The 12,718-nt window shown below is 47.6% G+C and overlaps 1 protein-coding gene across 1 annotated transcript in view; it reads right to left on the bottom strand.

Annotated features, from left to right (window-relative positions):
- Positions 1–12,718, bottom strand: part of LOC141133734 (nucleotidyltransferase MB21D2-like) — a gene marked incomplete at its 5' end in the record, with an annotated part of 31,917 nt that overhangs the window by 7,413 nt on the left and 11,786 nt on the right. The window contains 1 exon segment of the mRNA XM_073623260.1: positions 10,937–11,109. Coding sequence (XP_073479361.1) covers positions 10,937–11,108 — 172 coding nt within the window.

The following is a 12,718-nucleotide window of genomic DNA, read 5'->3' as shown; positions in this document are numbered from 1 at the left end:
TAAAGTAGGTCTGTTTGGCAGTGTGGAGGCAGGAATAGTTTTTTAGGAGGGCGGATTTATATTATGTGAAGTCTTCTTGGAATTTAGTCTTATGCCACAGACGCTCATGAGCGCGGCTACGTTTTCGGAGACTTTACATTATTATTGGGGAAAGGTGAAGGGGGTTACCTGTTCTCATGTATGGGTGAAATGTTCATGCCATATACAGTCCTTGTTATTCCATTTATAATAAAAAAAATAAAAACAATTTAGTTTATTTACTGCAAAAGCTTTTCTTTCAAGCCTAATACTTTTATATACATTTCACCTTCCCAGTGTAACAAAACAACTTTCAATTTGTAAAGCTGCCCCAGACTGAATTTTTTTTCAATTTTTCCGAAATTTCCATTTTTTTCCTCCGGATATTTTTTTTTTTCCCCATAGCCAAAAAATTTACAGAAATGTTTCATCTCTACTCAGAACCAGCCACCTGACATATCTATGTAGCAGCCGCCTGGTGTAGCAGGCTGCAAGCTCAAAATCTAATTTTAGCTTCACTGTACTGAGTGGAGCAATGGGGTTGATTAAGGGGCTGCTCAGGGTTTTACAGGCTGCTGCTCTGCTACTCTTCCCAATTTTCAAGAGATTTCTCCAACATAGTGGAAGGGAAGGTGGAGGCTTCTGCCTAAATATTTATGGGACTTCAGCCAATCCCTGGGGGAGGTGTAGCCCAGAAGGTAGGGAAGAGTCCATAAATAGTCTTACGCCTTTGCAGCAGGGGTAGTTTGCAGTATGTGGGTGTAGGGCAGAGTTTAGCCTGCTGGTGGAGACCTCTGTTGAGGGGACTTGTCCTCCTGGGCAGAAGGCGGGGGAGAAAGCCAGCATGAAGACATGCAGGTCCCAGGTAGGCTTAGCTGGGGGGCCAATTTGTAAAGCAACCCAAGAATCCAGAGCGTCAGGAGAAAGCTCAAGTTGTCCAAGAGGTGGCATGAGTTTATATCTCCATCACTAGGATATCAGCAGAAGGCAACCAATGATCCTGGTGGCTGAGTGAAACAAAAGAAGGTAGTACTCAGTATTACCAAAAGGGCGGACTTTATAGGCTAAGGAACAATGGAGAAGAGACAAATTATAAACAATCAAATTTATTAAGGTTAACAATTACATAGAAGAATCAGATTTAGATAAAAAAAAAAATGTAGCATATATATGCATCTATGCTTTTGTGCAGTGAGCCCTTGTACGTCTACGGGTTTCGCCACTAGGCTTCTTCAGGACACGGCCAAGGTTCAAAGATGGAACAGATAAGAGAATATGTTTCTCTATCTTAGTTTGGGATACAATGTCATATATAGCCACGATAAGATGAACGATGCATTTAGAAGCTATAAATAAATCCAATACAGCTGAGTCTATAGGCAGGGGCAGATGAAATTTTATTGTTCCTGGTCTACAAGAGGCAAACAAAGGGACATTGTATCCCAAACTAAGATAGAGAAACATATTCTGTTATCTGTTCCGTCTTTGAACCTTGGCCGTGTCCTGAAGAAGCCTAGCGGCGAAACGCGTAGACGTACAAGGGCTCACTGCACAAAAGCATAGATGCATATATGCTACATTTTTTATCTAAATCTGATTCTTCTATGTAATTGTTAACCTTAATAAATTTGATTGTTTATAATTTGTCTCTTCTCCATTGTTTCTTAGCCTATAAAGTCCGCCCTTTTGGAGTACTACCTTATTTTGTTTCTTCAATATTTACGGACGTGGCTGTTTGTTGTGCACTCTACCTCTTTAGTTGAGTGGCTGAGTGCTACAAGGGTGACAGTGAGGTACTTGGGACTGTAAGTGAAGTACAGGTCACAGGCATATGGAGATTCTGTGGGACTTTCTAGGGAAAGTGCAGCCAGAAGTTGTGCAGTGCAGCCAAGCAGTGGTGGAATACCGCCAGGAGGTGTACAAATGTAGCCAAAGTCGTTCAAGGCTTTCAGGAGTTGTGCAGAGCAGCCAAAAAGTTAGTAGTCCTCAAGTTGTTCAAGTTTCTTCAGTTCCAGAGTATCCCATGCTCCCTATCCAAAAAAAAAGGAAACCCCTAGATTTCTGGGCTAGATGAAGAATTCTGAAAATGCTGTGTGCCTGGCTGTGTGTGCCCTAAAAGGGGGAAATAGACCCAAAAGTACCAGCGGCTCCTGTAGGAGTAGAACGACATCCAAGTAGAACTGCTCTAGATTGCAAATGTCCTCCATTACCCCCATCCCTGCCCTCCCATGGTGGTTATCCTTGTTCTTACATGACCACTGTCCCAAACAGCTCCCAGGCTCTGTATATTATTGGGAAGGGCTCCCAATCATGTGACCACTGATGGCTGTCACATGATTGGGAAGCCTGCCCATCATTAAGACCCTATTAAAAGGCCGCCAGGAGGGGCTGGCAGTGTGTGTTTTTTTTTTTACTAGCACTATAAAACCAAAACATTTTGACATGAGCAACAAAAACAAAAATAGAGGGATGAAATATAAAATATGAACATTAAATTTGGTAAAAAAAATAAAATAAATAAATTACAAAATGCACCGTAGGGCATAAAACATGCAAGATGGAAATTTCCATGAAAACAAGCAAGATTTCTAACCCGTAGGCTAAATGCATCCAAAAGTGGGGAACCAAGTAACCATGGCTCTTCTTGATAGGCCCACAGCCTGCAACCAGGGCTGGAACAAGGGGTGGGCAAGAGGGAAAGCCGCCACACATTCCAGATCAATGGTTAGCAACCAGCTGGCTGCGGCTTCACGTTTGCTTTTAAAGCTACTGCTGTCACACTGTGCTCCAAAATGTCCAATTCCCACCCCATATGGCCACAATTGTTACAAAAAACATGCACAACTACCTTCTAGCTGTTTAGAAAGCAAATGATTGGCCAACCATGGGCAGCTGGAGCAAGGGTTTTGAGATTGGGTTCAGGGCAATACACCCATTCTACTCCATGCATTAGCAACAGGGAGGTCGGATGCACTTCCGTAATCTTGCCCTGGGCATCTGGAGAACCTGTCCCGGTACTGCCTACACAAAAACATGTCAAAGGGAGATCAGACGTTTCAATAGTTCAACAAATTCCCTGTACCAGGTCAGTCTTTGATGTGCGGTGTAATGTAGCAGGGCTCGTCATCTACTCCGCCTAGGCTCCTTTCTCCCCTTGCTCCAGAGCAGACAAGAGTTAACAATTGGAACAAAGAAGGATGGTAACAAAAGCTGGATGATAATGGGAACTGTTCAACTAAGAAATGTGCTCCTAAAAACTGTCAACGCAACGGAATAAACACGTTCAAAACAGTTGTAATTTATGCAGATATAGTGCATAGTGCTGATGGCTTGGCAGCCGGATGCTGAAAATCTGTTGCCAGTAGAAGGCTGTATGGCTCAGTTTCCTTGTTGCATCCCCTGTAGATCTGGAAGTAGTGCCAGGATGAGGTCCTTCTTCACCCAAGACGAAAGGCTAAAGACGTGCATCACCTATGGGCTGTGAACTACCAGAGGAGCATAGATTTCAGGCCTTGACCTTTTTCATGCCCTTCCCACTGAAGCACCCAAGGCAGATAGGCTCAGTTTCCTGGTTTAAGACTCAGTTTCCTGGTTTAAGCCCCTGTAGACCTGGAGGCAATGTCAGGACAAGGTCCTTCTTAACCCAAGGCAAAAGGCCAAAGTGCGCCACCCATGGGCTGTGAACTACTTCAGCAGCATAGGTCCTGCTCTTTTTGAACTCCCTTTCCTACTGAAGCACCCAAGGCAGATACCTTTTCTGGCCACCCCCTGATCTGCCCTAGCCTGGAAGGGTGGTTTGTTCCAGTGCCAGGTCCGATTCTCTACTGTCTGGGTAGTGCATAGCCTATTGTTGAAAGTAAGAGTGGTTTTGCATAGATCTTCTTTCATGATCAATTATGGTCTAGACCAGTGTTCTAGAAACTGTGGCACTGTTCCTCCCACTGACCCCAATGATGGTGCACTGTTCCTCCCACTGACCCCAAAGATGGTGCACGGATCCTCCCACTGACTTCAAACGATTGTGTACTGTTCCTCCCACTGGCACCAACGATTGTGTACTGTTCCTCCCACTGGCACCAACGATTGTGTACTGTTCCTCCCACTGGCACCAACGATGGGGCACTGTTCCTCCCACTGGCACCAACGATGGGGCACTGTTCCTCCCACTGGCACCAACGATGGGGCACTGTTCCTCCCACTGGCACCAACGATGGGGCACTGTTCCTCCCACTGGCACCAACGATGGGGCACTGTTCCTCCCACTGGCACCAACGATGGGGCACTGTTCCTCCCACTGGCACCAACGATGGGGCACTGTTCCTCCCACTGGCACCAACGATGGGGCACTGTTCCTCCCACTGGCACCAACGATGGGGCACTGTTCCTCCCACTGGCACCAACGATGGGGCACTGTTCCTCCCACTGGCACCAACGATGGGGCACTGTTCCTCCCACTGGCACCAACGATGGGGCACTGTTCCTCCCACTGGCACCAACGATGGGGCACTGTTCCTCCCACTGGCACCAACGATGGGGCACTGTTCCTCCCACTGGCACCAACGATGGGGCACTGTTCCTCCCACTGGCACCAACGATGGGGCACTGTTCCTCCCACTGGCACCAACGATGGGGCACTGTTCCTCCCACTGGCACCAACGATGGGGCACTGTTCCTCCCACTGGCACCAACGATGGGGCACTGTTCCTCCCACTGGCACCAACGATGGGGCACTGTTCCTCCCACTGGCACCAACGATGGGGCACTGTTCCTCCCAATGACACCAACGATGGGGCACCAGTCATCCCAATGACACCAACGATGGGGCACCAGTCATCCCAATGACACCAACGATGGGGCACCAGTCATCCCAATGACACCAACGATGGGGCACCAGTCATCCCAATGACACCAACGATGGGGCACCAGTCATCCCAATGACACCAACGATGGGGCACCAGTCATCCCAATGACACCAACGATGGGGCACCAGTCATCCCAATGACACCAACGATGGGGCACCAGTCATCCCAATGACACCAACGATGGGGCACCAGTCATCCCAATGACACCAACGATGGGGCACCAGTCATCCCAATGACACCAACGATGGGGCACCAGTCATCCCAATGACACCAACGATGGGGCACCAGTCATCCCAATGACACCAACGATGGGGCACCAGTCATCCCAAGGACACCAACGATGGGGCACCAGTCATCCCAAGGACACCAACGATGGGGCACCAGTCATCCCAAGGACACCAACGATGGGGCACCAATCATCCCAAGGACACCAACGATGGGGCACCAATCATCTCAAGGACACTAACGATGTGGCACCAATCATCCCAAGGACACCAACGATGGGGCACCAATCATCCCAAGGACACCAACGATGGGGCACCAATCATCCCAAGGACACCAATCATCCCAAGGACACCAACCATGGGGCACCAATCATCCCAATGACACCAACCATGGGGCACCAATTATTCCAATGACACCAACCATGGGGCACTGTTCCTCCCACTGATCCAACAATGGTGCACTATTCATCCCACTGACCCAAGTGATGGAGCATGGTTCCTCCCACTGACACCAATAACAAGGTACTATTCCTTCCAATGACATTATTCCTCTCACGGACAATAATGAGGTAGCGTTAACACCAATGCCAGGATATTTCCTACTCCCACTGGCCAAAGTCCGCCTCGGCTGAAAGACAGTAAAGTGGCCCTTACTGAACATGGAGGAACCCTTGAAACAACTTTCCAGTCTCAGGGAACCCCTGCTAAAAATGACTATACCTACAACTCATAATACATTAGTGTGATGGTCAGTGGGAAGTATGCTCCTTACGCTTGTGGTCTTTGGGAAGAATCCCCCCTCCTCCCCCCCCCCCTTACAGATAGCTAAAAAGATCAATGGTGTCAGTGAAAAAAAAAAAAAACTTATCTCAGGCAGAAATTGCCCCCCCCGAGAGGACCCCCTTTGGACAACCAATAGGACACGTCCACATCCTGCATACAGTGATGTGAACACCCGAAGAAAGACCTCCACAAGGTGGGGGGGGGGGGGGGGGGGAGTCACTTGACAGTGGGTTTGTGTGGCATTTAGGAGGAAGGAGTGAAAAACTGGGGGGGGGGGTATGCCAATATTCTGGTGGGGGGCTTCCAATGTTTATTTGTAAAATGAAGATTGTAAGATGTACATGGTAATAAAGAGATAAAACATCAGTTGAAGAAAGTATAACATTGACGCAAGCCAATATATTGTGTGTTTAGGACTTGGGTGTGCTCTGCCGGTGGCAGATAAAGTAGCAGAACAATTGTTTGCAGAACAAATAATTGCTAACAGAGCAAGCAACTAAATGAACTCTGGCCAAGTGCAGTGCTGTCAGACTTTTTTCACTCTTTTTTTCACTCTTTCACTCTCCGTGGCTTCTCCCAAAAAGATCACAAAAACACCCGAGGGAAGGTTGGTAAACCCCCAACAGTGGTCCTAATCCTGGACCACTCCATCCAAAACAAGAAAAGTTTTGGCTGGAGCTCTGCGTGCCACAAATTTATCAATAGATGAAATACATATCGGGGGAACTGTCCAACATACCAACGGGTTTCTAATTCTGCTCATCCAGTCCTAAGATTTACATAGCTCTGCCACACTGGCAGGGCAGGAGACCCGATTCTTCTCTGCTGCAGTTCAGTAACACGTGACAGGAGGAGCAGAAAATTGATGAGATCTCTCAGTCGATCTGCCCTCTCCTCCTATCAGCAGTCTCCTTGTACTTAGTGGCTTGATGTGCCGATTTTCCCTCTTCCAGTCTGAGCTTCTCTAAACAGGGACTGGGGGAGGCTTATACTGAGCCAAATGTAGGTACTTACACTCAGTGCTAAGACAACGGCACCTAGTGCTCCGGGTAAAGATGATAAGCATACATTCACTCTGTAAGGCAATATTCTCCTCCTCCCAATCCCCCAACCCCCCCCCCCCCCAAATCCACCCTCCTAGCACAAATTCTACCCCCTAACAAAACACCCCCAGCACCAACACTCTTCCCAAATTTCCCATTATAGCACAAATCCCCTCCCAACCCCCCAACCCCCCCCCCCACATTACCAATGCTATCCCCCTCCCCAAATCCCCCTCTTAGCACAAATTCTATCCTGCCCCCAACTCCCCCTCCTAGCATAAATTCTATCCCCCCCAAAACCCCCTTCCCACCCCCTCCTAACACAAATTATTCCCCCTCCTGGCAAAAATTCTATCCCCTCAAAACACCCCCTCCTGGCAGAAATTGTATCCCCCCCAAAACACCCCCTCCTAGCAAAAATTCTACCCCCCCAAAACAACCCCTCCTAGCAAAAATTCTACCCCCCCAAAACAACCCCTCCTAGCACAAACTGCCCTTCCTCTATTGTGTCCCTAGTACAAATTCCCTCCTCCCGCCCTGAAACTTACAGACCTAAAATGCTACAGGGGCAGGAACTCACCATGCAGCACTCCCTCAAATTAGTCCACTGCATCAGGGGCAGCTGCCCCTTCCGCCACCTCTTGTCTCGGCTCTACTTACTGGTTGTATTTAATAATAATAATAATAATAATAATAATAATAATAATAATAATATTAATTACAGAGCTGCATTAAGTTAAAGTGGGGGATTGGCTAATAACACTTCAGATACCTTAAAGTGCACCGGAGGCATGCTCTAGTGGTCTCTCAGCCCATATTGCATTTAATTTTTGCATGCCTTAAAAAAAGGGGACACCGTCGCTAGTTACAAGAAACTGTTACTGTTAGAAGTACTTATGTTGAATGCCTGTGTTTGCCATAGTGGGCTAAGCCCCACCTACCTCACCCACCCCCCCAGGGTTGCTGATACGGCAGTACAACCGGTCCTATTGTACTGGGCCCAGGCCCCATCAGCTAAACGAGAGGGAGGAGGGGCCAGGGCAGCTTTAATTTCTGACTAATTGAATAAATGGATTTTACTTGACCACACCCCTGGTTCCTACCTCATTACATCTCCCTGGGCCCCATCAGGTCAAAAGAGGGGTCAAGGAGGTGGGAGGATATAAGCAGGCTTGGTGGCCCATCAGGATGGCTGTATGGGGGGGCCCCATCATTTCTAACAGCAGCCCTGACCACCCCCCATCCGTTATATCAATAGCATCTTCTTGCAGCTTTATAGCGGCCCACTCCTTTAGCTCTGCAAGACTGGGGTCAACAGTGGTGCTAATGGTATTGTCCATTCTATAAAGACTATAGCAGTAACTAATGACGGGGTTCCTTTAAATGCAGTTTAGCGTACTTTAAGGCGTCAGTTATAAAATAATTTGTTGGATGAATGTGACAAACGTTCGCCCATCCTTGATAAAGCCTGACTGTATTCCACTTAATTAGGGTGACTTTCCTATGATCGTCAGCTCCATCTAGGGGCCATAATGCAGTATTTTTTTCTGAAATACCCCAACCAGAAAAAATACCATATTATGGACACTAGATGGAGCTGATGATCATAGGAGATAACGGTATTAATGCCCATTTCTGGGCAAGAAAAGTTCTCCCTTGATGTGGGGCTGTGCCCAGTGCAAGGATTAATGGTTTGTTATTGTCTACGAGATTGGAGAAGGGAGATATACTTACCTGATCCTCCAGTCCACCCTTTACAAGACCAGTCTCTGCCCCCCTGCACAAGACCGGTCGCTGAACCCCGCGCCCCGCCCCCCCGTCTACTGGTCTTGTGCGGTGTACTGTTCCTGACGTCATCAAGCCCACAGCCCTGCTTTGGACGTGAAGACGTCTGGAACATTTCACCGCTGGATCGTGGGGGAGCGCCGTTTGGATAGGAGGATGGGGAGAGTATAAGCTTTTTGTTCGCTCCTGGACAAAATGAGCAGTCAACCCATACAGTGTGGGGTGGTGGGGGGGGGGTGGGTTGGGGGGCTGAAGAGCGTTAAAAGGGAAACTGAACTCTGGGAGCTGCGCTCAAAAAAAAGTCAGGAACAGGGCAAGGACTGGACTGGTCTCCTGTATTGTCTGTGGTCTATCTGAAGCTGATCTTTTCCCCATTACTTACTTACCAGGTCTGGTTCTACACTGTGCTTCTGTATGGAGGTGGCCATCTTGGTATAGGCAGGCCTTTTCCTTTCGTCATGTCAGAGCTGCCCACCCCAGAGGTGGAGGAAGCACACATCCACAAAATGTAGGAAGCAGGGAGATCCTGGCACTCCTCGGAAACAGCTTCCCCTCCAGCAAGGAGAACAGTGAGCAGCATACATAGTGACATCATCAAATCTCACACCAAATACAGAGTTAAGGGGTGTGCTGTGTTCAGAGTTAAGAAGTGTGCTATGTACAGTGTGCTTAGTTACGGGGTGTGCTGTGTACAGAGTGCAGAATAAGGGGTGTGCTATGTACAGAGTGCAGAGTTAAGGAGTACGCTATGTACAGTGTGCAGAGTTAAAGGGGTTGTAAAGGTAAATTTTATTTTTTTTTAAAAATAACTAACATGTCATACTTACCTTCACTGTGCAGCTCGTTCTGCACAGAGTGGCCCCGAACCTGCTCTTCTGGGGTCCCTCGGCGGCTGTTTCAGCTCCTCCCCGCAAGAAATAACCACCTTAATGCGAGCTCCCTCGCATGGTGGTTAGTTGTTGCGGGCGCGCTCCTGTGATACAGCCGGCGGCTATAGCCGCTCGCTGTATCACTCGGCCCCGCCCCCCGGCGCACCGCGTCATCGGATGTGATTGACAGCAGCGCGAGCCAATGGCTGCGCTGCTTTCAATCCATCCCCTGCAACCAATCAGCGACCAGGCTGAGCTGCAATAGAGATGACGAGAACGAGCAGCGGAGATTCGAGGCGTCAGGTAAGTAAAACGGGGGGACTGGGGGCGGCGGTATTGTCAAAAGTTTTTTCACCTTAATGCATATAATGCATTAAGTTGAAAAAATTTTTACCTTTACAACCCCTTTAAGGAGTGCGCTATGTACAGAGTGCAGGGGTGTGCTGTGTACAGCGTGCAGAGTTAAAGTGGTTGTAAACCTACTTGTTAATTGTCAGGCAATCTCCTGTCTTCCATCATGCAATGTCTCCAGTGTATATGCTTTATTTTTTTTAAAAATGCCTCAGTATACCTTATTTGCTAGCGCCGATCATCGCTCACATGACTGGCAGTCTCTCCCAATTTGATAGGTACAGAGGGAGGGGCCGAAAATCCCTCTCTGACATCAGTCGGGAGGAGAGGAGGAGAGAGGCGACCGGTCATGTGAGCGCCAATGTTTAAGAGTGTGTTAATTACATAGTGCAGGAGTGCAGAGTTCGGGGGGGGGGGGGGGGGGGGGTGTGCTGTGAGCTTCCTCGCATCTCTCTCCCCTACCTGGCCAGGCTTTAGTACTTCCCTGTGTAGGCATCTCTGCCTTTCAGGGAGATTGTTCTCTTGCTCAGAGAAGATTTCTGGAGATAGGTCCTGCTGTGCCCCGCCGTGAGTGCATGCAGGGACCTGTTAGTTCCAGAAACAAAGCTGTCCCTTGTGAACACAGCGGGCAGCAGTGGGAGTGGGGGGGAGAGCCGGAGGTGGCGGAATGGAGTTCTGCCACGTTGCAGCTACAAAACTGGGATGTGAGGGCCACATTACAAGGGCTGGCAGGCTGGACTAGGCTCGTAGGCCTTGGCTTTGACATACAGTATGTGCCTTTGATGATCTCACACTGCAGATGTACCACTATGGGGATGTAGTTATAGGGCGGTCTAGGCACAGGGGCTATACTACTTTCCAGCAGAAATTCAAGACAAAAAAAGGTTGCTTTCTAAAGGTTCCCAATAAAAGAAAACGTTCGTTTTTGAGTTCAGTTCTACTTTAAAATTTTGTGTTTAATGTGAATTTCCCTCCCTTTGCTGATTGATAAAGTCTCCTACCTACTAAGGAGAAGATGAGGTCCTTGGCCTGCACACAGCTCTGCAGGACCTCCTTCTCCTGCAGGGTGCCGATCTCTCTCCTCTCCAGCTCCTCCAGGAGTTTGTTTATCTCTTCGATACGAGAGCCAGAACAGAAATCCACGTCCGTCAGAGGCCGGGCGGACGAGGTCATCCTGAAGGAAAAAAAAAAAAAAAAAAAAAAAAAATGGGCATTTAGATTGCAGATCTGGTTATGGAGTTTTTAATTAAAAAGACAACAAAGTCCATCAAGTTCAATCTCTCGCAAACTACAAAATAGAAAAAAAAACACCTCCGAGGCAACCGAACAGAAGAAATTAAATTCAAAGAGGAAGAAACATCTTCCTGACAGTGACAGAGCGATCCGCTCCTTGGATGGAAATTCTCCAACACTATCCTTCCTTAATTATACCTTTGGGTGCAATTCATCTTTAAGATTCTCTAGTAGATTTTAAAATGATTTCTTTGTTCAACAATTCCCACAAAGAACTTCCAACACTGGTGGTAAAGTCATCTTTCCTCCATATTTATTCCATTCTTTTGATAACATTTGGGAGGTTAACATTTTGTTTACCAATCCTTATATAGACATTGGATACATTTTTACATACTCTATATAGACAAAGATGTTTGGACCCCTGTCCATTACATCTATATGGCCATTTTTTTTAACATTCCATTCGAAAACTACAGCCATTAATAAAGGAGTTGACCTGCAACCCTCATGGACATTTATACGGGGTTGTCACCCTACCTCCAAGGCCATTAATATGGGGTTGTGCCCCTTTGCAGCTAAAACAGCCTCCACTCTTCTTGGAAGACTTTTCACATCACAATATTTTGGATTGTGTCTGGAAATTTCTGCCCATTTGTGAGGACAGGTAGTGATGTTGGATGAGAAGACCTTGCTTACAATTGGCCTTCCAATCCATCCCAAAGCTGGTCAGTTCCCCCACGTTGGGCACCAAAATTAACAATCAAACAATCTGTCTTCTAGCTGGCGTTCCAATTCATCCCAAGGTCAGGGTTCTTGTCAAGACACTTGAGTTCCTCCATACCAAACTGGTCAAACTAGGTCTTTATGGAGCTGGCTCCACTCTTCTGGGAATCCTTTCCATAATATTTTGGAGGGTGTCTGTGGGAGTTTGTGCCATTTGTGAGGTCATATACTGATGTTGGATGAAAAGACCTGTCTTGCAATTGGCCTTCCAATAGGGTTGAATAGTAGGGTGAAGTCAGTGCTCTGTGCAGGACACTCAAGTTTCTCCAAACCAGACAGGTCATACCATGTCTTTAGGGAGCTGGCTCCACTTTTCTGGGATGGTTTACCACAAAATATTGGAGGGTGTCTGTGGAATGTGTGTCCAATCAGCCAAAAGAACATTTGTGAGGTCAGGTACTGATGTTGGACGTCAACACCTGGCTCACGATTGCCCTTCTTATCCACCACAAAGGTGTTGAGTAGGGTTGAGGCCAGGGCTCTGTACAGGACACTCGAGTTCCTCCACACCAAACTGGTCACACCATGTCTTTATGGAGCTGGCTTTGTACACAGGGGCACAGCCATGCTGGAACAGAAAGGGGGTCTTCAAACTGTTACCACCAAGTTGGAAGAGCACAATTGTCTACAATGTCTTTGTATAATCTAGCATCAACAGAACATTACGCTGGAGACTCCTAGCTTAATTTAATGGCCATAATGTGGCATTTTCCTACAATACCTCAATCAGGAAAATGCCACATTATGGCCACTAGAAGGAGCTT

The sequence above is a fragment of the Aquarana catesbeiana genome, linkage group LG03 (assembly GCF_042186555.1).
Source record: "Aquarana catesbeiana isolate 2022-GZ linkage group LG03, ASM4218655v1, whole genome shotgun sequence".
Taxonomy (NCBI): Eukaryota; Metazoa; Chordata; class Amphibia; order Anura; family Ranidae; genus Aquarana; species Aquarana catesbeiana.
The sequence above is the reverse complement of the archived record's forward strand: the minus strand, read 5'-3'. Positions and strand labels throughout refer to the sequence as shown.